Here is a 26,637-nt window from a genome sequence, read left to right on the forward strand (position 1 = left end):
TAGAATTTAACTTGCAGAAGGAAAAGGTAATTGACACATATATTCTACAAAGCCTAGCACTTGTTTTTTCCTTTCCCCAATATACAAACAAACAAATAGTTGGACAGTCTGCTGGCCCCGTAGCCCGTCAGGGAGCGTGAGACTAAAGTCCACAAACATCCAGTTTTTACCGGATGACAAAGTTAAATAATTACGATTAATTAAACGACATCAAAGATCAAAGTGCGGAATAATCAATACAAATATTTATTATAGTTGGATTGATCAAAATTTGAAATTACTTGAAAGACCTAATATTTTAAAAGCAAAATTGTTAGGTGATAAGTTTTAGAAGGATTTGAAATCAAAATTTGCTCATATTTTTAAAAATGTTACATTCCGAGTTACACCATTCGTGTAGTTTAAGGGACCACTGAAAAATACTGCACGAATCACTAGGAAACTCCGAAGTAGCATTAACATCAATCAGTGATAGATGTAAGTTATTCATCAGTAATAAAATTAACGCCGAACCTTGTTAAAGTGATCCGAGTGAATTGTATTTAAAAGAATAACTATTTTAATTTGTTTTAATAAAACAATACGTTAATTAAAATTACCCATATTATTTAAATAAAGATTATTATTCAATTAAAAGGAGCAAATAAAGCTCACGAGCTGAATCCTAAGAGACCCACTAGTGACACTAAAATAAAACGGTTAAGACCATACTCTAAACAAGTCTGGTCATGACAATAAGAAATATGGTTTTCAGCTTCAAACTAAAGGAAATAATTTTGTACATTTAGATGAATTTTTGGAACCAAAGAACTTGACTAGTGCAGAAAATAAGATTACTGCTGATGTATAAAAGAAATATGGAAAATATTCTAACTGCTTTACATTTACCAGATTGCGTCACTTACATTTTAAATTTAGGTAGAAATTTTAACTTTACTTCAAACAATGACAACAATACAACAAATTATATTAGTTTGCAATTTTTAAAAGTTTGAATACAATTTTGAGATTAAACGAAGACTTTTTAAAATAAAATTTTGAGTTGTGTAAAAAAAAATGGTTTTGAATTGATGGTTCTTGGGAAATATGTCGATTCCGTGTTGACAGAATATAAATGTATTGATTAAGTAGGTAGGTTGAAGTTGGGATATGCGAGTTGCAAACTGTGGGGAGTGCTTGAGGCACTGCTCGAGCGAGGCTGTTAATATGTCTCGAAGAGGCCCCCTGAGTAGCGAAGCCTCAAAAATTTTCATTGAAATAAAGATACACACTCCATATATGGCTTTTCAATTATTTTTGATAATAAAAAGCCTATTAAACTCATTGATGCAACCCTACCACCCTGGTGATGGTGCCAGCATGAGAGTGTACCTTACAAACTCAGAAAAAAGTTAATAAATATTACCATCATAGTATTAAGGCATGAGTATACACAACTAATTGTATAATACAAATGCATGATTGAATCAAAAATAATGGCGAATTTCATGAAATGCATGATATTTTATTTCAGAGTATGCATCTGAGGTAATGGAAGCAGAAAAGAGCAAGTCGAAGTAGTTGCAGGATGATTTTGAAAAGTCATTGCCACATCAGGGAGACTTAATTCAAACTGGGAATTGACTTAGTGCAAAGTGAAAATTTTAATGCTACATGTGACTTGTTTAGTTCTGAATGAAGCTGTAATCGCATGCGGGTTTCAGGCACCAATTAAGAAAACTTGGCTTGATATCAAATCTGATTGCCAATCTATAGTTGATAAGTGAATTTCTCTTGTTTTCAATTGTAATTCTAGTTTGAATTGTGATACAAGATTTCATACATGTCAACTGAGTTTGTACGTGAACAAGAAACTTCAGTATCGTACAACTAATATGACTGGCAAATCGATGGGAAAATTTTATAAAATCTCATGTGTTTGCGAGATCTCCAGTTACGAGTATTAAGTTAATTTGCTTACGGATAGTCTCACTTGATTCGTGTGACAGTGAACTTGTATGTTTAATTCTTTGGACTCGGACAAAACTAGTGTCAGTGACACTTTTGATCTAATGTAACTTTCTAAGATAATTTGAGTTGTAATGTGACCAATGGATCAAAAAATAAACGCGTAGGTATCAAAGTAAAAACCGTCGTTATTCAGAGGGATATATGGGAAGCGCTTTTGGTAGCAACGATAAATAATGACATCAGCGTTAAGCTTTCACTTGCATATCCGTTAAGCCTCTTCCCCTTCGTGGTTGCTAGGTCTGACGGTAGTATTTCCAAGACAACGAAATCAGTTCTAGCGAGTCATTTAGAAAAAGTCTGTTACTTTGAGTTTTTTGGTTAACAACTATGCATGAACTTTGATTTTCAATATTTGTAACCAGATCCTTGTATCGTCTTAGACCAAGAGTTGAGGCACGGAGGTGATAAAAAATTACTACCACCTGCAACTTTTACAGGAATTGAGAAATCGTTGTGCGTGAATGAAGATCCCTATGAAGATTGTTGATTTTTAAATTTTAAGGAATTTTTATCAAAAAATTAAAAATTATTAATGTTGCAAAATTGAAATTTTAAATGGCGATATTCGGACTTTTTTGCTCTATAACTTCGCGAAAAATAGGTTTCAGATAATCTAACCAGCACTGATCGGTAAGTAGTTAAATAACGAATAACACACAACATTAATAAATAGTCTGGTACAGAAATTGATTTTATGACTTTGCAAGTTGTATCATTTAAAACTTCTTTGTTTTTTTATTGTGTAATAGTAACAGTTAAACAGTTGAAATAAAAGTTGAAGTTTGGATGCTGATTGCGAATTGTGGGGAGTGCTTGAGGTACCTACTAAGGTGGGGCTATTGATATTTCTTGAAGAGGTCCCCTTGAGTGACGAAGCCTCGATAATTTTTATTGAAATAAAGACATTTACTCTACACATAGCTTTTTAATTGTTTTCTTTGTTATACTATAAAAAGTTGTTTAGTATGAGAAAAACCCAATAATTATACAATAATGTTGACCAAGCCTTTTTTTTCGTTAGACGGTCATTAAGGTCAAGGTACGATCAATAATAACTTTCTTCCTGTTAAGTCGTTTTGTTTTAGCAGTTTCAGAGATAAATACACTTTTCAGTTCCAAGCAGTTCCACTCGTAGTTTAAAAAAAGCTGGCATGATTGAGATGAAAATTCGATATTTTGTTTATAGTTTTCGGTCAGTGGGTCAAGGGAAACGTTTGTTTAGAAGATATCAAGAATAAGAAGATGAAAGAGAAGAGGGGAATGTGAAGAAAATAATGGGTATTTTTCTTACACATGATCGTATAAACATAAATCAAATCATGTGGAACGGACGTGAGTGGGTTTTCAAGACTTTTCGACTGCCTCGTGCTGTTGGAGCTAGCATATCAAAATATAACAGCTACTATGTGCACCGCACACTTGGAAAGCCCCGTAAAAATTCCAAGTAATCTGACGAATAAACTCGCTTCGTATAGTGTGAAAGGGGGAGTTTATTCATCATTCAATATGTTCGTTATAAAACGTTTTTTTACAATCTCTTTTTTTCTGTTCGTAAGGTAGTTTAAACGAGTACTTGTTCTATATTAAATTGGTTGGTTACATTTTTTTCTCCAAACGCAGAAAGTTTGTAGGAATGAAGTCCAAATAAGTCAACTAATCGATTTTAACTCAAAAAAGTTAGACAAGCTGAAAGTATACCATTTACGATTTTACACATGTAGACTGGATACTGCCCTCTTTTTTCTTCTTTCAAAATGTGCGGGTCGGCATCAGCAGAAAAGAGAGAGCACACCAACAAGGACACGTGCTCTCCTCCTGATCTGATGCGCATTAATGAAACGAGAGCGAGAGGCTAATTGATGCAGGGGAATTGAGCAATGTACACACTTACACACACGCACGTACACACGTATGAGAAATGAGGGGAGGTGTCAAATCTCCTCTATGCTATACCACGCGACTAAATAACTCTGCTCTGTAGTGCGCAGTAATCAAGTAATCCAGTGCGTCAAAATACGATTTTTCAGTTTTTTTTCTCTGCTTTAGATATACATGTTTTTGTCTAATATTCCTGGATCAATTATACATCTATGGAAATTAGTATAATAATTTAATTTAAACATATGTTAATATTTTATTCAAATCAAGACAGGAATTATTTTAACTTCTGGTTCATAGTTATTTAATTGCGTGTAATTGGTAGTGTTATCTAAATTGTCGAATCAGGACGAGATAGAGCCTTTTTCCAGGCAATGTTAGGAGAGAGTCTTTTCAAACTTAATGGCTCTTGCCTTTTCAGATTTTTGAGCAAGCGAGAGCCTTTGCAAACTTAAGTAGTAGGTTTGGGATCAAAGTTCAAAATGTAGAATCGTGCAAAAACATGCATTTTTTCAAATTTTTTATCAGGGAAACTTTTTGGAAAAAAATTGTTAAATATTGACAGTTTAACACGATCCCTTATGAAAATACAAGGTTAGGTTGCTTTTTAATTGAAATTAGGGTATGTTACAAATGGATTAGAATTAAAAAAAACCTTTTTATTGATACCTAAGTACAAAAACAAGATGCTCGACAAAAACAAATCTAACCTTGCCAAATATTTTTCAAAAATATAATCAATCATACAGTCGTACAGTTTCAAGTTTGTTGAGTGCAAGAGGAAGTGCATGGTAAAGGGGGTATATCCGTGCGGGTGAGGGAGACTCCCCGTTTCTCGCTTCTCTGAATGATACCCCTAAATCTCCTTAATGACAAAAAAGAGCCTTTTCAGATTTTTGAACAATGAAGAGCCTTTTCAAACTCCAGGTCAAGAAAGAGCTTTTTTAAAATAAATTTTTTTCAATTTAACTTTAAATTGGTAATTTATTCATCATAGAGATATAAATCGCTTTTAACATATTATGTATATTATTGACTTGATGCGTCTGTCAATGGATAAACTTATTATTAATTGTTCATACACTACTGACCAAAAAGTTATCTGGGATTGATCCTTTTTTTGAAATTAAATACTCGCTTTACGTCCACAGGTTTAACGCACTTTTTTGTATCATCAATATGGTTCGTGGCGGTGTAGAAATTAATTAATAAGTTTAGCCACTGAAAAGCGCATCAAGTTAATAATATATATTAAACTCTGAGAACTATACTAAAGAATTACAAATAATTAAACAAATAGCTCACAATAATGGCTATGATTCCAACATTATCGACAAGTTAATTAAAAATATACAGTATAAGAAAGCTATAAACAAAGTTTTCCTTCAGTCCGCAAGAGAAACTGCACCGTATCATGTAATTACTTACGTAGGAAAATTGTCAGAAAAGATTAAACAACACTTGAAGAAGTACAATATAAACATAGCTTTTAAATCAAACAAAACTTTACAAACTATCATCAAAAATAATCAAGATCAGACCGAAAAAAAAAACAAATCAGGCATTTTCGAACTTAATTGTGGTTCTTGTGATAAGAAATATAGAGGACAGACAGTTAGAGCTTTCAAGTTCAGACTCAAGGAACACGAAAATGCCTACGAAAAACAACTAGATACTTCTAGTTATGCCAATCACATTCTTAAATGTAATCGTATTTACAATAACAATTTTAAGATTTTACACACATGTAACAAAGGATTAAAATTAGATGCATTAGAAGCACTAGAAATGAATAAATTAAAAGACTCTAATATCTTATTGAATGACATGTTAAATTTGAATAATTCGCCTCTACTTAATTTAGCTTTGAAATGACCAGTATTATTGATTATATACGAACTGTATGCATTTATGTGCGTACGTATGAATGTGTGAATGTATGTATGTGTATAGCCTCTGTTATCTGATTGTCGACCACGGTGCAACGTGTGTGTTCTTGAGAGAGCGCTGTATATTATTAAGTCTTGATGTACATCTGTCTGACGAAGGTACTGTGATACCGAAACAGCTGTAACACGTTATTAACGAATAAAGTGAAGATCAACAGTACATAATAAATCTACTTTTTCATTTAATCTGATATGGATCTTCATCAAGTGATACTACCAACTTAAAATCAAGTAAAAAAAAATTTATTTTGAAAAGACTCTTTTTGCTCAAAAATCTGAAAAGGCTCCTTCTTGCCGTTATGTTTAGAAAGGCTCTCTATTGACATTGCCTTGGAAAAAGCTCTTTCTTGCAGTGACCTGACGACATGTTATCGTGTATTCATTGATATTACGTCATGCAGCAAATTTTTTAAATTGCAAAGTAATTAAGTAGCGGGGCCTAAGTGTGGCTATCGGCATAAGACATCACTTTCCGCCCTTAGTAGAAAAAACTTGGTTCGCTACTGGGACACAACGTACAATCTCATTTTTTGGACGCGTAATGTGTACTTTTCATCCACGACGTGAAATATTCTATTTTGTCTTTAACAAAAACTTTGTTTTCTGATCTTGGGGTCTTATCTGTTCCACTATGTTCGTTAAACTGTTTAGGATAGAACCACACCGTTTTATTTGTTATAAGTTCCTATTGATTTAGGTATATAATCTTTGGCTCTAAGTTCTATGAATTTTATTTTATGTTTTGCTCTTACTATTTTATTTTTTTTAATGTACCTTTTTCTTTGCCTTTGTCTTTCTCGTTTCAACATGCAATCAAATTTATTCCTATATTTGATGGAAAAAATATTCCGCTCAAGGACTATATTAAAGATGTTAGGAACGTAAAAAGTTGGGTTAGAGACGATCAAAAAGATTTAGATAAAACAGCAGTATTTCAAAATCTGCGAGGTGCTGCACGTATGAGCGTAAGTGGCCAAGACTTCGAAAACCTGGAGGTATTTAAAAAAAAGATATGCAACAGGAAAAATCGTTGCTTACTATCAAACTCAGCTACAGAAAGTTCGCCAACGACAAGGCCAATCAGTGGACGAATATTATGATTATGTAAACCTACTGCTGAGTAATGCTGAAAAGGCTTTGATGGAAGATAAGGGCAATGCGTACAATGTGCATTTGATGGCACCAATAAGGACTACCTCACAGTGATTTTTGAAATAATTAAAATAACTCATATCAACAGCAGAAGAGGTATCCTACATGATGTTGGAACCAATTACCTGTATACACGTAGCGTTGTACCCAGGCTAGTAGTGTGCGTGGGATAGGAGCTATTCACATAGACATTTTTTGCTTATTTCATTGTGAACGTTTATATTGAAAAGGGGGTTCCACTGTTCCGCTAAACTCAAATTGAGTGAACAGACTGAACATACCTATACCTCTTAATGGTCGCAACTATGTTGAATGACAGAGAACACAGTATAGGTCTGTTCAGTCTGTTCACTCAATTTGAGTTTAGCGGAACAGTGGAACCCCCTTTTCAATATAAACGTTCACAATGAAATAAGCAAAAAATGTCTATGTGAATAGCTCCATAAACTGGTCGGGTACAAATTGCAGAGAAGTGCACTTGCACGATCGTGTAACTTCTGTTTCATGTCTGTGTGAATACCTTAATGTGACCATGCCCTTACGGTGTCAGGTGTCTCGATACTTCGGTCCACGCGTGCACGCACTGCACAGTGTGCACACGCTTGAGTATATTCTTCACTGCAGCTCGCATGATTTCGTAGCAAAAAGGTGAGTAATTTGTTATTAATTTTATAAATATTGTTAAGCAATAGTGATGGGCCAACCGTCTGCAACAATATATGTTGCATACTTTATCACAGTTCCTAAAGATGAAAATAACCGTTTGTCCGCGCCTGCCAAGATTGCGTGCTTTGTTGTGCACATGTACCCGAAACAAATTGATTATCTCACAAAATGTAAATAATATCGTGAATGACATTTCATAAATTTCATAATTTGTCGTAAGGTGTAACAATTTTATTCATAACTTGGCATTGGCGGTTATTTGTCCTTCTGACAACGTTAACATTGCAATGGCAGTGTAGGTTAGCGTTTTATTTAGGTTAACGCGACTTCGCATCGTTCGTTTTTTATTAGATTCCGAGAACACCGACTGAGTCGCTGTTGCATTTATAATATAAAAATTGCCACTAACATTTTCAGCGTATATACAGATAAATATGTACATAAACACGTATGCAGACATACGTATGTATGTGTATACAAATAAGTCAATAAATTATTTTAATAATTTTGTAGATGCCCGACTCAGATGGTTTACCTGAAAACGATGGAACTGCTGGACAGTGCCCTGCAGAATCTTTGACCCGAGAACTGTTTGGTGCTGTCAAATTTATTGCTGATGAAAGCAAAAAAATTCAATATGTGCCGATCGGTGACATAAAAAAATTTGTCTTAGGTGATTACTCAAAATCAAAAATGGTAAAAAATGGAGAAGACCCACTTGAAAACCCACTGTATGAACCAGCTCAAGTATTGGATGCTGCTCGTAAGACCTTACTGTTTCCATAACATTATTGAATACTCAAGCATATACTTAATTACAATACTCTCATTATATTGTATAGAGACCGTTTAAATGTTACAAAGCAACGAGAAAAAGTACAAATTTTTTGAGACTAAGAAGAAGCAATGCTCTGCAAATGTTAGCGGAAGATATGAGCAGTTCATCTGCCGATGAGGACATGCACTATGAGGCCAAAACACAAGAGAGAAAAACATACTCAGGCAGCGTACCATCAAAAAAGTTAAAGGAATCAAGGAAAAGGAACGAAGTTTCAGGAACAGTATGGCATATTGTTATATAATTCTTTCATTTTAAAAATTTATTAGAATATAATGAAATTTTTTTTGTTATACGTTTACGTCTGTGTTTTGCTTTCCAGAAACATGTGCTGTTAGTCACGGATTCTGTAAACATTCAAGCAAGGTTAAAGGTCTTAGATCAGCAAAAAATTAACATTGTTCCTGAACAGGGTACGAATAAATCCGAAGTCGACAAAGATTCACTTATTGCAGAATTACGGCAGAAACTGAAGGCTTTGAAAGAATCCCGAAACGAAATTCCAATCAAGTCAAGACACACATTTTAAACTCGTATGTCTCCAACCTTACAACTGCAAGATATATTGAAACCAATTTCGCCATCGCTCTCTATTATACCAAGTCAAACATCCCCAATACTACTTTCTATGACCATAGTCAAGAAAGAAAAAAGAATACTTTCGGAGAGCTCTGAAAGCAGTCACTCAAAAACACACTGTAAGTGTTACGTACTTTCGTTGCGTGATTAAAATACGTATTTAAAATACGTAGTATAAGAATAATTGGTGACCATCGGTTGTACTACGTAAAGATAAAAAGTAATTAATTTACGTAACGAAAGGTTCCAATTCGTTACGTAATTTTCTCACGTAATTACAGTACTTATTTCCGCTACGTATTTAATATACGTATCCAAGCTACGTATTTTATTTAAATAGGGTGGCGTTGTCTACATTACTCCTTGTACACAAGGTTTTGACTTTGGACGTGTGACAATTCGTAATCAGGAAAGAAGCAAACATAAGCGAGAATTTTTCGAAATGATTTTCATTACATGTATCAATAATAATATTAATAGACAATTAGACGCAAAAAAACTAGACAAAATATACAACCTTATTTTGAAAAGTTTGATACCCATGTCATTTCTATATCCTCGCTTGTAGTTTCTTTTCTATAATTTGCTGTCTCTATGTTTCTTTGACCTATGCTTCTTTTTCTATCACATGTATGGTTTATGATTTGTACATGATGTGTTGATGACTGTGTTTTAAAAAGATTTTCGTACTGCTGTTTTTATACAATTAAAAAAAAAATGTTTCAATACTATTTTATACTTCATAATTCAGTTAAAATGTATAAATTATGGGAAATAAATAAACTGTCTGATCGACGTGCTATCCTAGCACCTACATGGTAATTTCAATATTATAATTAATATTATCTATGTTATGCATTTGTAATTCTTAAGGTTTATATTATATACAGATATTTGTTATCCTGAAGAGATCATCTGTGGAATGGCGAAATATTGATTTATAAAAGTTTTGCTTAATAAATAGTCATGCTCCAACAACCTAGTGTTCTTCTATGAGTAAATTATATTTAATAAGAATGTAAGCTATTTAATTTCACAAAGGGCCAATCTACCACCTGGAATAACCATACCAACTAATAAGGCTAATAAGAGGTCTATTTAATATTATACTTTATTTTAATAATATAAATCTTTCATTTATTTTAAGTTATGTAACATGGTCCTTTTGTTTGCATTATTTCAAGTTACATTTTGACTTATTAAAATTTTTTCTTGTTTTGCACCCAGCGATTACTTACACGCCAAATGAAAATAAAAATAAAAATATAAGTATAACGAAACTGTATAGAGTGCCTCATTGAATAAATTAATAATACCAAAAGAAGTGTAATGCCGAAGGGTTGTACAGAGTTAAAGTTCTGAAATTATAATTTGATTGCACGTCGTGAGTTGAAGTCACATATTGCCCGAGTTACGAGTTGATTGGTGACAATAAAGACGGAGACCCGAAAGAAGAAAATAGAGATACAGGTATTATAAAATATACATTTCACAAACACAACATTCTCATCTCTCTTTTTTCCTATAAACTGGTGAGTAATTGGACTTTCTGCTGGTCCAACGGCCTGTTAAGGAGCGTAGGACTACATTCAGAAAAATGATAGTAAGAATCATTTAACAATACATATAAATATTGTAATTTGAGGAGAAATAACATTGCAAAATAAAAATAAATAACCAAACAAACGTTTTAATGACCATCACATACATTTGTGAGTTAGACCGCTGATCTTCGATTGTTGCATACAAGAATTCGTTTTTTTTAGGAATAGCATGGATGATAATAACAACAACATACACCTAAGAAAAAATTGAAAAAAATAAATAAAAGAAAAAATTATAAAATAAAAAAAGAAAATTATAATAATAAAAATAACAACGTTTACAGTAATAGTATTATCATTTATATTTAATTAATAGTAATACTGCTGTAAAAAAGTTGTTGTAATAATGTTTTAAAGGTTGTATCTTTATCTAGATTTTCAGCTCTATATCTTTAAGTTTGCAATAAAATGATTTAAAAAAAACATGAGCTAGGAAAATTCTTTATGCAAAGATATTAAATTTATATTTTTATTTTTCCAGGTTGTACAAAATTTCAAAAAAATATCTAAAATTATGAAGCAACTTAAAAAAAGTATGCAAGAGTAGCAGTCACGAAAAAAAAAAATTTGATATCAAGATAAATGATAGTGCATTTAACAAAGTTTTCTCCGATTTTTATAAATGGTCGAGTATAGTCAAAGAAATCAAGAAATACTTTTTTTTAGTATCTCTCGAATTTCAGGCAATAAATTAACTGATTTCACAGAATATTATTTTTTATAACTTTTTTTGAATGATCTTGATTAATTAATCATACTGACAAACAATACAGAAATAATAGGGGGTTCAATTAAAATAAAGAAGTAATTTTCATGGTACATTAACGTATTTACAATGATGCTGTGTTTAGATAAAAGTTATGTGAATTTATAGTTTAATTTGAGCCATTTATAAAGTGAAATTAGAATACTGATAACTTGTGTACGATAGCTGAATTGTTCAATTTTTGTAACGAGTTTGTTAGTTTTCATTAAGTTGCAAGTTAATTCAAACGCAAACCAGTCAGTCGATTCGTTCGGTAAAGTTATTTGGAGGGCCTCTAGTAGTCTTTAACTGCTCTAAGTGACTTTTTCAATTCAATCTAATGCTAGATGAGTCACTTCTCCACAAAAGTAAGGTTTATATTATCAACTGCATCACCTATCATCACGATCCATAGAAAAGCCGTTTAAGATAGTGTTCATGATCCATGAGTGACGCAGCTAAGAGAAATTTACGTTAGGAATTGAAGAACACAGCGAAAACGGGTAATGTTTTTAAGGATATACATAAAATGAAGTATACGTACACTGTATTTATTATAACTAGATGCTTTTGTTAAATTGTCAAATAACGGAACGTTCGATTTTTCAGTGGATAAGTCAAGCAAAAGAAACAAGAAATGATGATTTATCCTCCCTCAATCCAAATACACTAATATGTATAATCTAATAATCCATTAGAGCTGTAGATAATAACAGCTGAAAAACAAGAAAAAAAAGAGCACGTGCAAGCGAGAACTGACGAAAATTCTATAGAGTTGAGGAAACCAGTATCAAAGAATAGCAACCACAACAGAAGCTGTTCAAATGTATATATACGTATGTGAGCATTAGAGCACTCTTGTCTCGCGTAACGTCAATCGACTCACAAGTGTACGTTGGAACGGAGATCAAAAGAAAAAAAAAACCAATTCAAACACACCTTCATCGCCTTACCCTGAACGCGTACACAAAAGCATAATCATTTTTCGAAAGACTGGCACAATTTGCGGCTCTGTAAGAATTAAGTACGTGCTGTATAACGTGTAAGTGTAATACACGTTCTGTAGTTGTTATACTGTCAAACATTTCGTAAACCACACTCAAGTACGTAAAATCTCGATTTGAAGCAGAAATGGATTAAAATAATAATCCTTAACCATACCTTCTTGCGTCCCGTGACAGTTTGGCTCGGCTGCTGGTACTTATCGGCAATTCCAAGTAGACAGTCGTCGCAGCGGCAGTAGCGGTTATTGTTACCGCCGGAACCGTTACCAGAATTATTTGACTCATTGGAGACGAACGAACTGAAGGTGCTGGCGCTCGTTTGGCTGTCCATCGAGTCTGTTCTTAGGAGCGAGCTCTTGGGCCTTTCGCTGTCGCTGCTCGAGCTCAGCAAAATTCGTCGAACCGTATTCGGTACACCACCGCTCCTGCCGTTGTGCTGCTCATCGCCGGACTGAGGCTGCCGCTGGTTAACTTCGTCTTCACTGTTGATGCTGTGCTTTTCCATTTTGGCGAGCAGCAGCTGTTCCATGAGATTCAGCGTGGGTGATACGGAAGATGGGAGAAACGGTGGTGTTATTGCTGCTGCTGATGTTGCGCTCATTTCCAAACAACGAGCGCACTTGTTCTCGCTTTCCATTTTTTGGTTTTTACTTATTTGTTTTTTTTTTTTTTTTTTTTTTTTTTTTTTTTTTTTTTTTTTAATTCACTAGTTCATTCATTCCATTGGAATTCAGGCACAGTATCACATGTGCGCTGTCATTTTCTATAATTATCTCGTTTATTCGCAGCTGGGCCGATTCTCTCGCGCTGCTGCCGAACGTCTTTAAAATGTACTCGTACGATCTTTGAATTTTCCACATAAACTTAGATTTCCTGTCGTCGTCGCCGCTTGTATTATTGTTTGACATTTAAGACAACACGAATAACTATAACAGTCAAGGCTAGAAGCACAAACTTATGTTTTCTTGATATACCATTTTTTAATTCCAGCTACGTGCACGTTTTTCTTAACAACGAGTGTTTTAACTTTTATTGCACGCGTACACGCGCGTAGAGCGAGTGTACGTGCCGCTTTTATATGTGCGTATAAACGTACATAAAATATGAGAACAAGTGGAGCAATCGTAGCTTTCATTAACGGAGGAAGAAAGGAGAGGAGTAAAGGTAAAGATGTACGGGCAGGGAACAAAAAAGTATAAACGCACTACTAAGTTGACGAAGCACATTTAATGATTTCACGTTTTCAGTTCACCATGTTGCTACCGAGTGACAAAAAATACGTACACGTCATTTACAACAATCAAATTACATGGGCTCACTTGTAGAGAGGAAAAAAGTAAGAAAGATAACAATAAAAAAAGCCCGCACATTGTGTGAGCGTAGTACAGTAGTGTAGTGGTGGTGGTATATATGCATGGACAGGCTATCGCGGCTTTTCGGAGTAGACTGAGCCGTGCGTCAAACGGCACGAGGGATCGCGAGATTCGCGAGCCGTGCGGTGTACACGAGCCCTCTCCCCTGTCTGTGTTTTTGATGCCGAGGCTACGTAGTACCGATCACAGTGCGGTTCTCTTGGCTCAACCAAACGGTAGTATTCATCACTGGTGTAAGTATATTTAATAATTTATTGAAAACAAAACAAAACAATATTTCTTTTTCACCACAGCTTGTAACATTAAGCAAAAGTTGTATATGATTTACATTTCACTAGTCATTCATTAATGTAAGACTGCAAATAACAAATGATTTGACCAAAAATCAAGTTCACGCCTATTATTAATATTATTATTATTATTATTATTACTAGTGCAAATAAAGTTTTGTAATAGTTTTACAGAATCAGTCTAGCGAATTGTTTCGAACTTGCATGGGTAGTTTAGAGACAGTAAGTGTGAAATAATGTTGTAGTGATCACTTGTACATATATATATATATATATATATATATATATATATATAAATATATATATAAATATATATATATATGTACAAGTGATCACTACAACATTATTGAATACAAGGGTCTGAATTGAAAATCCCCTTACAATGGAACATCTTGAGGATGTACACCATCAATTTTTCCTCAGCATTGAGCAGCCCTTTGGAAGGGCTTCTGCTAGATTACTCAAGGATTGGATAACAACACACAGAAAGTTTACAAACTAGGCTTGATACCCTAAGGTGTATTATGAATGTCGACGAACAATATGTGCAATATCTACTATATTTTTAATCAACAAGACGCCTGATGAAGGTGTCAAACAGCTACCGAAACGTTGCGCATATTTAATTATCAAAATTGTTGACTTGTATTATTGACTACCACTGCAAAAATAATAAATGTAAAAGTTTGGTTTATGATTTATTACAGTATCGTAATGAAAGTTCAGCAAGAATATAGTGGCTGGGGTATAAATACTTGGCTTGTTTAGAAAAAATTGTAATGTTGTTTAATGGAAAACATTTTCTGAGATAAAGACATTCTAATATTGAACGGTAGCAATCACTGTATTGGCTGAAATTTTTTTGACACTTCCTGAAAAAAGTTGACGTTTGAAAATTACAGATATTAATATTTTAAAAAGTTATTTGTTATCAAAAAAATCTTCCCCAAATCGATGGAGATCTAGGCACAGGATATAATTATTCAAAATATAGTCACAAAAGTTCTCAACCTCTGGGTTGTGAGGCATAACACTTTTTAAATCATCAGTAAAGCAGTCGTTTACATGGTTAGGACATAAAAAAGGCAGTCCAAAAAAACATTTAAGAAAATTTAAAGTACATTTCAAGTCTAAAACCTAGATAAAGTGTGCTGAAAAAATTGTTATGACTCATCGGCTTAATGACCGGGACAGAGCTCGACCATTAGATAAAATAAATGAAGACGCAACTCAACCATGAGATAAAATTGCCGAGACCTAACTAGAACCTCTTTTTCTACATGGGACACAATTTAACGTTTGCCAAATCTCGTACGACGGAAAGAGGATCCTCATTCTAAATAGACAAGTGCATAATACAGCGTAAGCGCCTTATATGTGTATTATTGAGTAAACATTTTTTTACGTATCAAAACACATACTCGCTTTTTATTTCAGCATAAACATAATTAAAATTGGATTCTACACAATACTTTTCCTCTCTTATTAACGAAACATATTAAATATCAGTAAAAGCCCTGAATTGTAATTTTATAAACACGTCAACTATAGATAAGACCTTAAAAAATACATGCACTGTTTTATTTTACATTAACAGTTAGAACGTACAACTCTCAACTAGCTGAAAGTTTTTGATTGTAAAAAGAACTGCTGAAAAGGGCTGCAGTTGTTAAGATGATTCGAGCGAGGAAGCAGTCGTTCCCAACGATACTCTTACACCCTTAATCGAGAATGCGACTTTACCAATAGTAAATCCTAGATTTGATATATTGTGTTACGGAGGGGTTTCCGACAAAGGACGGTAGTTTTTTTCTGCTTCCTCTTCTTTAAGCGTCTTGTACTTTCTAGTTGGTATTAGCGTACAGTATCGTTGCATCTGTTGTATTCTGAAGTTCCCAACTTTGACTCGTGCGAACTAGCGCCGATAGTTCTTTTTTTTTTTTTTCTTTTTTTTATTGTGCAATAAAAGAAACAAAACCAAGATGAACCGTGCTGCAGTCTTCTCACCAGCCGACTTTCCCCGACGAATGGCGTTTTACCAATTGCGCCAAAAACTCGGGGTACGAGGGTGCGAGCCCTTTAACTTTACTGGTGACGACAGTCACCTCTCCTTTACCATTAAACCATCCAATGTGGAGGAGGTGGTGTACACCTGTAGGAGGTGCAGGAAGGTAAGTGAAGTGTGTAGTTTTCCTCGGTATGCGCGAGTGTTGTGATTGTGCCTTTGTGTTGTCGTTTTATCCGGCAGATCTTAATATTTGTTTCCTTTTCTCCTTTTGTTTTGATTGCCTCACGCTCGATAGATTATCATTCTCAACAAAACTCTAGGAATTGTTATTATTAGTACGTGCGAACGTATGCTTTCTAAAGGAAGTTATCTTCTTTTTTTTCCTTTTGTTCACTTTCTTTCTACATATTTAAATATGTATATTAGATACTGTTATAAATGATAAACTCTTGTATAAGGTTGACATACATCAGATGACTTTTTTTTGTTTCCTTTTTTTTTGTTGTCGTGATTTGTCAATTGTGCAGCCAAGTTTTATTTTAAAAAGTTCATTTATATTTCATAGTATCTAAAATAAAAACTTGCTCAACTCATAATTATTTCCTAACGCGACTGCATTCGATTTTCACAGTTTTTACAACAGTTCTATATAATTTTATAAAAACACCTCCAAGTTATTGTTTGATTGTTTTTCTTTCTTTCTTTTTTGTTTATTTTGCAGCACATTACTTATAGTTTCCACACGCATGCATATGCTGACGCGGGTTTGGGCACTACCATGGGTGGTGAACCGAAGATCGGCATGTTGATGCCCGCGGCCGGGGAGGCCATATTCAAGCTCACATGCCCCTTTTGTCATTGAGTGAGTGGTGTCTGCTCTTTTACGTTGTATTCGTTTTCTTTTGTTTTGTGTGAACCTTTTTTTTTTCTACTATAACTGCTCACGCCTTTATTCCAGTTCGGATTCCGGCGCGTCGTTGACGTATGGTGAGGGTGCTTATTGGCACTCCCACGCCAGTTTGACAGGACTTTACTTCGCCTGGTCGCTATCGATTTCCAGGGTGGCTCTGTGGTTTACGTGGGGAGCTGCCCAGGAGGAAGGCTGTTTGCACTAGTTATGCGCACACCTGGAGACGAGCCACTAAACGCTAAAAAGCGCAAGCCACGGGCGTTGACTAGTATAAAAATATATTTTATACGTCATGATTTTAATTTGTTTCTGGTAACGTCATGCAATATTGCATTGAGATTTTAGATAAATATTTAATGTATGAGAATGTTACAGACTACGATTTACGCAAACATCAAGAAACATCATGTCGACTCAAGAAAAAGAAAAAAAAGAGCTGGAATAGATACATCGCAAACATCCAGTTCAAGAAATTATATTTGTGTGAGGCTAGTGTGATATCCCTTCATCCAGGTAGGCAGTGCAACAACTTGAGGTATCACCAGACATCATTGTGTAGTAAACACGAGGATATGAAAAAACCATTAAGTACTACTAACCAAATGATGGGTAAAGCCGAAGCGACAGAAGGTTTTACACGGGCTCATGAAGGTCTTGTGTTGTTTTTAGAACTACTGTTGCGAAGACTATATTCATTTGTGTATAATTTAAATGACAACGGACATAAAAAGTGTGAGCGTGAATTGGAATTTATCAGTCGCCACTATTATCTTCAGAACGGGGTGATGAAAAAGATAGATTGCAACAAAGATGAGTGTGAGGAGTTGTTAAAGGATCTGGTTAGGGGATTTTGTACCTCGAGTGGTGAATTAATAATGTAGAAAAGAGTGTTCAAATAAGTATGTATTCTTAAAAATGTACGTATTAAGTTTTGTTTGCACTCTTACATATATGCTTACAAGTAGGCAAGCGTTGAAAAATTAAAAGGGATACGCGATCTGCTTTTGGTAATAGAATAGTATGAATGTTTTCTCTGGTAAGTTACATCAGTCAATGTGTCTACTCTCGAGAAGAACAAATATTGCGCTAATTTATTATTCGCCTAAATGAGAAGCAAAGTCATCGGTCATGGCTAACGCATTTGTGTAAATAAAAAATAATAGCTCTATAGGTACTGCATCGAGCAAGCCAGCGTTGGTCCGCTTTTCCCAAAGAAAGAGTAAACGTTTTCTGACCAACATCTCGAGAAGAAAAGATTGCATCACTCAATGCGCCTGCTCTTTAAATGTAAATTAAGGTTTAAAATTTGTTTTGTATATAATTTTTAAGAAAAATGTTATAATACCATTTTATATTTCATAATTCAGTTATAATGTACAAACTATAGGGAATAAATTAATTTTAATTGCCTGATAAATAATGATTTATAACAGTTTTGCTTAATATATACTCATGCTCTAAGAACCTAGTGTTCTTCTGTGAGTAATTTATATTTAATTATAACAAAGGAGCAAGTGATATGATGTTTCTACATTTAAAATTTTTCGACCTTACCTATAGGTGTGCGCCGGCAACTTGAGTAAGCCAGCGTTGGTCAGTTGAAAGGGATATGCGGACCACTTTTACATACAACAATACTATGTGAAACAAGGATCAAATAGATATATAAATCTCCACAATAAAAGAAGAAAAAAAAATAAGGTAAGCCAATTTTATATCCCTCAATATCTCTATATGTACACAGTCTATCTCTTTCAAGAGTCAGCAACAAAAGCTCACAACAGATGAGTTAGCTAGCGAAGCTTATTTCGTGTTCACTCACTACAGAGAGAGTTTAGGTCGATTTGTCGTCAGATTAATCTTCAAAGCTGATCCTAATACATTTAGTAAGTCTTGTAAAGACTTTATACCCATATTCATAATGATGATGAATAACTAAGAACGTAGATTCCAAAGAAATGCCGAACTTTCCAACTTGTATGTAAATTTTATGCAGGAGTATAGAGATCTACAACACATGTCTAAAATTGATACCGAATCAGTCAGACAGTATTGGTTTATGCCGCATTATGGTGTGATCAAGCTGTCTAGTTCTACTACTAAGCTTAAGACCGTGTGCAATGGTTCTGCCAAGTATTTATCTAGTACTTCGTTTAATTAATTGTTTCATTCCAGTCCAAATCTTCTGCCCTGTCTTCCTGAGTTCAATTTCTAACTGGGAGACTATGAATTTGCCTTTATCGCACACGTAAAGAAAACATTCGTTAAATTTGGGCTCAGCTTTGTAACGTCAGCAGCTGAATGTTTCAAAATTTTTTAATTGCCTAACACATCCACTCCTCTGCACTGTCCTCGCTCTCTACTACTCCTATCCATCCGCACAAACAGCACCAAAAGGGGAAAGGCGTTTGACGTTTTCTTATCACCTTCAAGAACAAACTATATCAAAGATGTTACACCAGCAGGCAGTGGACCTAATATACCTTTATTGCTCTCTAGACCAAGGTACTGTGTTTCATTACTTGATTCAGAAATTCTACTTTTGATATATATTATGGCTAACACAATATATATTACGTTCGTATTGTTTACATACTAGACTTGACACCCTAAAGTGGTTTGTAAATGTTGACGAGCACTATGGGCAATTTTTACAGTAATTATAACTAACAAGGTAATGTTTATATTAACTGTTTCATAATAGGGACATTTTTGTAAACTTTGTGGTGCATGTAATTTATAATCAATAAATTATTTCAGACGCCTGATGAAGGTGGCAAACAGCCACCAAAACGTTGCGTATAGTTAATTACCACAAACTATTGACTTAACTTGGTTGATAGTGACTTATAAAAACTTGTAAAATCTGATAAAAGTTAGATTGGTTGTACCAGAAAAAAAATTTGTCTCATAAAATTTTTACCAGATTCTATTTTTATTTTTCTGCACCAAATATTTATATTTGTCTGTAAGAAGATTTTCTTGCATAAAATGTTTTATTACGTGAGTGCATAATTTTAATGAGAATTGATAAGACTAACTGATATAAAAATACTTAAGATACTATCAGATAATTTTTTTTATTAGTTTATATTAGGTCTAACCAACACAAATTGTATTCTTTTCAAATGGTTATGATAACTGGTATATGATTACCGATGTTTGTCAGAATAAACAAGGAATTTCCAGTAAAATTTTTATGATATTTAAACTGCTTTATTTGAAAGAGTTTTTTATACACATAAATAAGTAAATACGCGTAAAAGATTTTATTAGATTTTACTAGAGATCGTATTCATCTTAATTTTTTTGAGAAAGCTGTTTTCTTCAGTAATTCCTAGTGCAAAATCCTGGTAAATGTTAAGGTTTTAAAAAGACTTTATGAGACGTATCACTTCTGTTTCAATGTCATAAAAATTGTTACTTTTCAAAAAATATATAATCACATAAAAAAGTCTATCATTTTTGAGTTCTTACGAGAGTTAATTATTTCAAAAAAATCGAATATACACTTTTATAGTCTACAGTATACAGTATACAGTAATCCGTCCAATGTCTTAGATAAATGCGGATTTAGGTATTCTTCTGACTCCAACATAGGAGTAGTTCTGTATACTTATTGTATACACATTAATACACACATTACCAGCTGAACAGTATCCCTCTACATACCACTAGGTATATTCTCAGAACATTGATCTAAGGATATACTCAACAGACCGCAACGTTCTGACGTTCCGACTGCCTGAATCGAACGAACCATATATTATAAAGAGTGAAATAGGAGCTATTCACATAGACATTTTTTGCTTATTTCATTGTGAACGTTCATATTGAAAAGGGGGTTCTACTGTTCCGCTAAACTCAAATTGAGTGAACAGACTGAACAGACCTATACTGTGTTCTCTGTCAGTCAACAAAGCCTGGTTGCAACTATTCAACTACCATTGTAGGTTATAGATAAACAAAATTACTTTTTAGAGTTATTTTTTGTTGATGTTAAATAATGAGTACTAGGGAACCTAATATAGATTTCCAATTGAGGGATAGCGATGGAACTCGCTACCTGCTCAGTGTCACTCATCATATAGGTCTGTTCAGTCTGTTCACTTACTTTGAGTTTAGCGGAACAGTGGAACCCCCTTTTCAATATGAACGTTCACAATGAAATAAGCAAAAAATATCTATGTGAATAGCTCCATAGAAAAATGGCGGTCTTCCTCTCTTTGTGCCCTTCTCTCCCAGTTCCCAGTACCCATGTGGTGCATGTCATACGTTACGCACGTATAGCACATCAGCAGCACGTCTAGCACGTGCACCGGACAAAACCTGTCAGCTGCTGTCAGTGTAACTAGAGTTTCTTGTGTTAATATGCGGTTGTACATAAAATACTGTGACGGGGATTTGTCTTGTGATAGAATTGATAGTGTAAGAATTCCTCATTACTCGCCATCATGTAATAGAGCCAAGAAATTCAAAATTCTTGGTGATCCTGTACGAGAGGCTCAAGTCGTATTTTATGCAGGTATAGTGAAACAGTAATAATATAAACAAAAATGTGGATCACTGTAATAGTATGTTTTTCTAAAAACTGTTGTGTTATCTAGACAACGACGAAGAGTTAGAAACCAAAATTAATAGTGAACGTGTACGATATACACCATTAAATTTATTAGAATCAGCATCGGAAATTGAGCTGTCATCGAATATTGTAGCCACGATTAAAAGACAGGAGACCGAGTAACAAAGGCAGAAAGAGGAAGTTCTTCTAAAGCAAAAATTAGAAAACAAAATGGTGACACAGCAGAGTTTGGTGACTATACATAATAATTTATTAGAATGTTCAGAGCTTTCATTTACATTTAGTAAATATACTACACTCAAACAAATACTATCACGCTTAGGCCCTTTCAAAGTTGTTACTTTATGATCTAGATAACTTTTTCTAACCAGTAGTTTTATTTTAATTTGATTTAAAAAATCTTTTTATTGATATTTATTCTTTACACAGATTATAAGCAAATACTTGCGTACATACTTGAAAAGTATAATAATTATTACAGATTTTATCAGTGTTTGTACTGTATAGTTCTACTTGACTTTAAGAGGGATTTCCGTATTGTTTTATTTTTTTTAATTTTTTGGGATTTGAAGAGAAAATTTCAGAGCAATTTTTAACATGCGTACTATTTACTATTCTACTTTTAGAGTAATTGGTGTGCAGTATTCTAGATGAAATCGAGTGTTTACGGGTCCAAACTTATAGAAAGTTTTAATTTTTATCGCTAATTTTATAAGAGTTTTGTATCGCATAATTTTACTTGACCTTAAGAGGAATATCAGCATAGTATGTGTTTATTAAATTTAATGGAATTTCAAAAGAACTTTTGTAAACGTGTTTCAACAGACTCTTTTTTATTTAGCTTCTACAGTAATTGGTGTGAGGGATCCTATCGATACATTTGTAAATTTTCATTCAACAAATTTTATATAAGTTAATAAATCATACACACATATACATTCTCGAAAACACCCCATTAATATCGTATAATCTCTATAATTGCCGTCCGTATATTATTTTATGTGCTGTTTTTCATAAATCAATTATAATCATAAGGTACTTATGGTTATTATAATAAAGTTTCATGATTGTATGCGATTATTCTGGAAGCCTTGTAGGTTGTTTTTACTCATTAAAGCTTCGATTAACTATATTAAGTTTGAATAATGTCATGAACGTGTTAATATTAAATTTACTTCAGTCGCTGTAGAAACGACTATCATTTTACCTCTTTAAAAGGCTGGCTTAAACGTTTATACATTGATTTTTTCACTGCATATTGCAATGTATCTATAATTACTTATTTTGTGCGTAGCTTTTCTTTCCTCGTCCTAAGATGTATTTTGATGACAACTGCAAACATTTAGGCATCGCATGAAATATGAATTCTTGGAGCAGGCATTTTTTAAGACATAAATGTATTGACGCTATACCTAGTATTTTTTCAATTTTGCATTTCAGTAATTGTATTAATATAATTTCATTACTTTTTGATGTGCTTTTTGAGTAAAAGAATTGGTAACTTAGTAGGTTGCTAGATTAGGTACATGTACTATATGATGACAGAAGTTAATTTTCCTCATTTACTTAAGACACATGCTTTAACAAACATTTTTTCGAATACGTATATCAGTAACTTAAATTTTTTATGCCGATTTGAGCTGAAAAGGAAAAGCTAAAAAAATTAGAATGGAATCTCAAGGAAAAAAGCCATACAAAATTCTTTTGACTAAATCAAATAATCCTCGACAAGTTACTAAATGGAAACGTAACCGATGGAATACCATTGTTACAGGGTACACTGACGGGTCAAAGTGTAAGTTTTATAAGTGTTGTGACACTATCTTTCGCTACTCTTCGTTGCATTGTAACTAACTTTTATATCTTACACATCAACATTATGATGCACCATTTTTGAAAGTTTCTGAGGAAAATACGGCATAATAATAGGCATGTATTTGAATCTAAAAAATGTAATGAATTTCTTGAGGAAATACTAGTATAAACTGTTATCACGCTCTCAATAAAATTTCTTAGATAAGTACTCACATCTTATTTGATTTTATACTTCACAAAAAATAATAATTATAATTAAGTAAGAATCATAAAATCAATTAAATTAAAACAGACCAATAAATTCTTACTTACCAACACCACTCTAAATCGTTCTCATAAAATAAAATTTTTACCAGTAATTATTTTGATTTACAAGAAAAGGATCTGATTAAGACTTATAAATTCCTGTATAAGTAGTCTTATATTATTTGATTTTATATTAGACGAAAAATAACAAAAACTTATATAATCTCGTAAGTTACCACTGAGTAAATATCGTAAAATCGATTTAATTGAAATTGATCAAAAAATTTTAGTTCAACAAAATCGTTCTGGGAGGCTCTTATAAAATAATATTTATGCCAGTAATTTTTTTAATGTAAATGAAACATCTGATAAAGACTGATGAATTCTTTCTAGTTTACGCATGTAATTAAATCCAAAACATATAATAAACTATGTGAGAAAATGCGGGTATAAACTGTTATCACGATCTCAATCAAATTTTTTAAATAAGTACTCACATCTTATTTAATTTTATATTTGAGAAGAAAATACAAAACACCCATACAATCTCGTAAGTAACAATTGAGTAAAACTCATACAATTGTTAAATTGAAGTAGATCAATACATTCTCATTGAACAAAATCTCTCTGAATCGTTCTTATAAAATTACATTTTTACCAAAAATATTTTTTTTATCTTATTGTAACAGACATTTGCAACTGGGTTGTATTATCGACTACCACTATAAAATATACATAGACAATTAGATACAATAGAACTTGATAAGCCTTTTAAGAATTATTTATTTCAAGTAACAAATAGTTTTGAATAGTTAATTATTTTATAATAAAAACGTGTAAAATTATCATATTCATCATAAACGGTTTATATACAATTCCACACAGCTTTTCGTCATCCTCGATGTAGTGCCTCGTTCAATGCTCATTGTTCTCTGTGATTCATATTTAGTAGGTTTTTCGATCTTAACAGGCTTTTACTTTCAACATGTCAGCGCCACTTTAATATCGCTCTTTGGATGAAAAATTTTTTATGTTTATGACAGTATTGTATTCTTAAGAACATGACTTCTATTGACCTAAGTAGAGTTTGTAAATATACGGACTGAATTATAGGTGCAATAAGCGTCCATGATGCGTGTTATCTTAGCACCTAATGGTAAATGGTATAATATTATTGTATTTGAAAATATTTTTACATAGAAATTGAGTGTTACTCTTATCAAATTTTCACTAAGTTTTATTTTTCTTAATTGTAGATTTTAATCCTAAAGAGGCTGTCAGCAATGTAACATCTATGCCTTTTCTTTTTCTTTTCATTCATGATATACTGAAATTGTTCCTCAGATGATTATCTAACTCATATGTAACAACGTCGTTCTTATCTACTTCTATTGACCTCTCGATTCCCAAGACATACTTAATTATCGTGATTGACCCACTACCTAATAGGCGCCGAATTTCAATTTCCCCGAATTTCAATTATCTTGACTAGTAAAACTCATTTACGATATAAGACGATGTGATTCCCCTACGCGCTTTTTTCCTTACAAAAGAAGCCTCCGACAACACAAGAGTAATAATATAATTTGTACGCTCATACTGCAGCATAATATAGTTTTTCGTCATCCCCGACAGTAAAGTTTGTTGTTTACGTCCGCCTAGTAGGACGTAAAGCGACAAATGTACGGCCGCTGGATCTCTTTACGTCCGCTGAGCGAGGCGCTTCTACGAGGTCCGTGCTCTCAAATGCATAGCTAATGTCTATCTATATATATGGGACCTATAACGAATATCTGTATCTATATGTATACGGTGGCCAAGTGTTGTTTTTTTTTTTTGACGGTCAGACGCATGCGCACGTACTTAAGTATGTTTCAGTGCCTTCTCCTGTCTGCCTTCGTCGTTGTGTCGAGTCGAGACTGTCGAGTCGGTTCACTGCCTATTAAGTATAGCGTTGCCTGGTTTTTTACCTTCGCTTACTTATTGTTTACCGTTTATTCTGTTTCCCGTCTCTTGTGCACTAGAAATTACCACTACGTGTTTTCATACACTTTATTTCAAGTTCAGAGTTACTAATAAGTACTGGTGAGTAAATTTTCTTGGCTATCTGAAAATCTTATATAACCTTGAAAAGAGTAATGAGCTAAAATAACGGTTCGTTTATAGCATTGCATCATCAACACAACTACTTTTATATAGTTATTAAAAATGTCGTCAGACGATTCGAGTGATTCTGAGTTTGACGAAGAGACAGTTGTAAGAAACTTAGAAGAAGAGGCAAAGACAATTGTGAATGGGCTGCTACCTCAAAAGTCTCGCGCTCTGTATGAAAAAGCACATGCTCAATACATGGACTGGAAAACCAAGAATGAAGCATCGTTTGATGAAAGTTCTTTTTTAGTGTACTTTGAAGAACTATTAAAAAAATTTAAGCCACCTAGTCTGTGGAGTCATTGGGCAAGATTAAAAGCAACGTTGAATATAAAGAATAACATCAAGATTGAAAAATACTTGTTGTTAAGAACTATGCTAAAAAATAAATCCAAGGGTTATAAACCGAAAAAGTCTCTTATTTTAACATGGCCACAGATAACAGAGTTTCTCAACTCTGCTGAAGATAGTATTTACTTGTTAATGAAGGTATTTGATATGACAATTATTATTGTTTTATTTGCACTATTTATTAGCTACTTATAAATGTTAATTCCTGCAGGTAGTTTTGATTATTGGATTATTTAGAGCCATGCGATGTATGGAAATAGCTAATCTTAAGACTACGGATGTAAATGAGGCAAACAATTTATACATCGTTACTATTGGTGATACAAAAACCTACTATCCTCGTAATTTTGTCATTGGTTCGCCTTACTACGCCATAATAAAGAAATATGTGGCTTTGAGACCCGAAAATACACCCACTGACAGATTTTTGCTTCAGTATATTAGTGGAAAATGTATCCGTCAAGTGGTAGGGAAACACAAAATAGC

The 26,637-nt window shown here is 33.4% G+C and overlaps 2 protein-coding genes across 3 annotated transcripts in view; one reads left to right on the forward strand and one right to left on the reverse strand.

Annotated features, from left to right (window-relative positions):
• The window catches only part of IP3K2 (Inositol 1,4,5-triphosphate kinase 2), a 107,366-nt gene that overhangs the window by 48,210 nt on the left and 32,519 nt on the right, over positions 1-26,637 (reverse strand). The window contains exon 1 of one of the 2 annotated variants that reach the window (XM_089594442.1): positions 12,583-13,852. The exons of the other annotated variant lie outside the window; for it this stretch is intronic. Within the exon in view, the coding sequence (XP_089450568.1) occupies positions 12,583-13,062 (480 nt within the window). The 5' untranslated portion in view covers positions 13,063-13,852. Of the gene's footprint in view, positions 1-12,582; positions 13,853-26,637 lie in introns of those variants that run through there. 2 annotated transcript variants of the gene reach the window in all.
• LOC149374163 (uncharacterized) lies at positions 7,555-9,558 on the forward strand. The gene is made up of 4 exons (XM_089594444.1): positions 7,555-7,637; positions 8,169-8,418; positions 8,498-8,716; positions 8,816-9,558. The coding sequence occupies exons 2-4, from the start codon at positions 8,359-8,361 to the stop codon at positions 9,020-9,022; spliced, it is 486 nt and encodes a 161-aa protein (XP_089450570.1). The 5' UTR covers positions 7,555-7,637; positions 8,169-8,358; the 3' UTR covers positions 9,023-9,558.

This window comes from Copidosoma floridanum, unplaced genomic scaffold (genome assembly GCF_036245765.1).
Source record: "Copidosoma floridanum isolate Cflo_tuat_1 unplaced genomic scaffold, Cflo_Japanese_pri ptg000021l, whole genome shotgun sequence".
In the NCBI taxonomy this organism is placed as follows: domain Eukaryota; kingdom Metazoa; phylum Arthropoda; class Insecta; order Hymenoptera; family Encyrtidae; genus Copidosoma; species Copidosoma floridanum.

Coding starts and splice junctions, on each gene's coding strand:
- LOC149374163 (XM_089594444.1), top strand. CDS start 8,359: ATGGAGAAGACCCACTTGAAAACCCACTGTATGAACCAGCTCAAGTAT. Junction 8,419..8,497: donor TCAAGTATTGGATGCTGCTC/GTAAGACCTTAC, acceptor TATATTGTATAG/AGACCGTTTAAATGTTACAA. Junction 8,717..8,815: donor GGAACGAAGTTTCAGGAACA/GTATGGCATATT, acceptor TTTGCTTTCCAG/AAACATGTGCTGTTAGTCAC.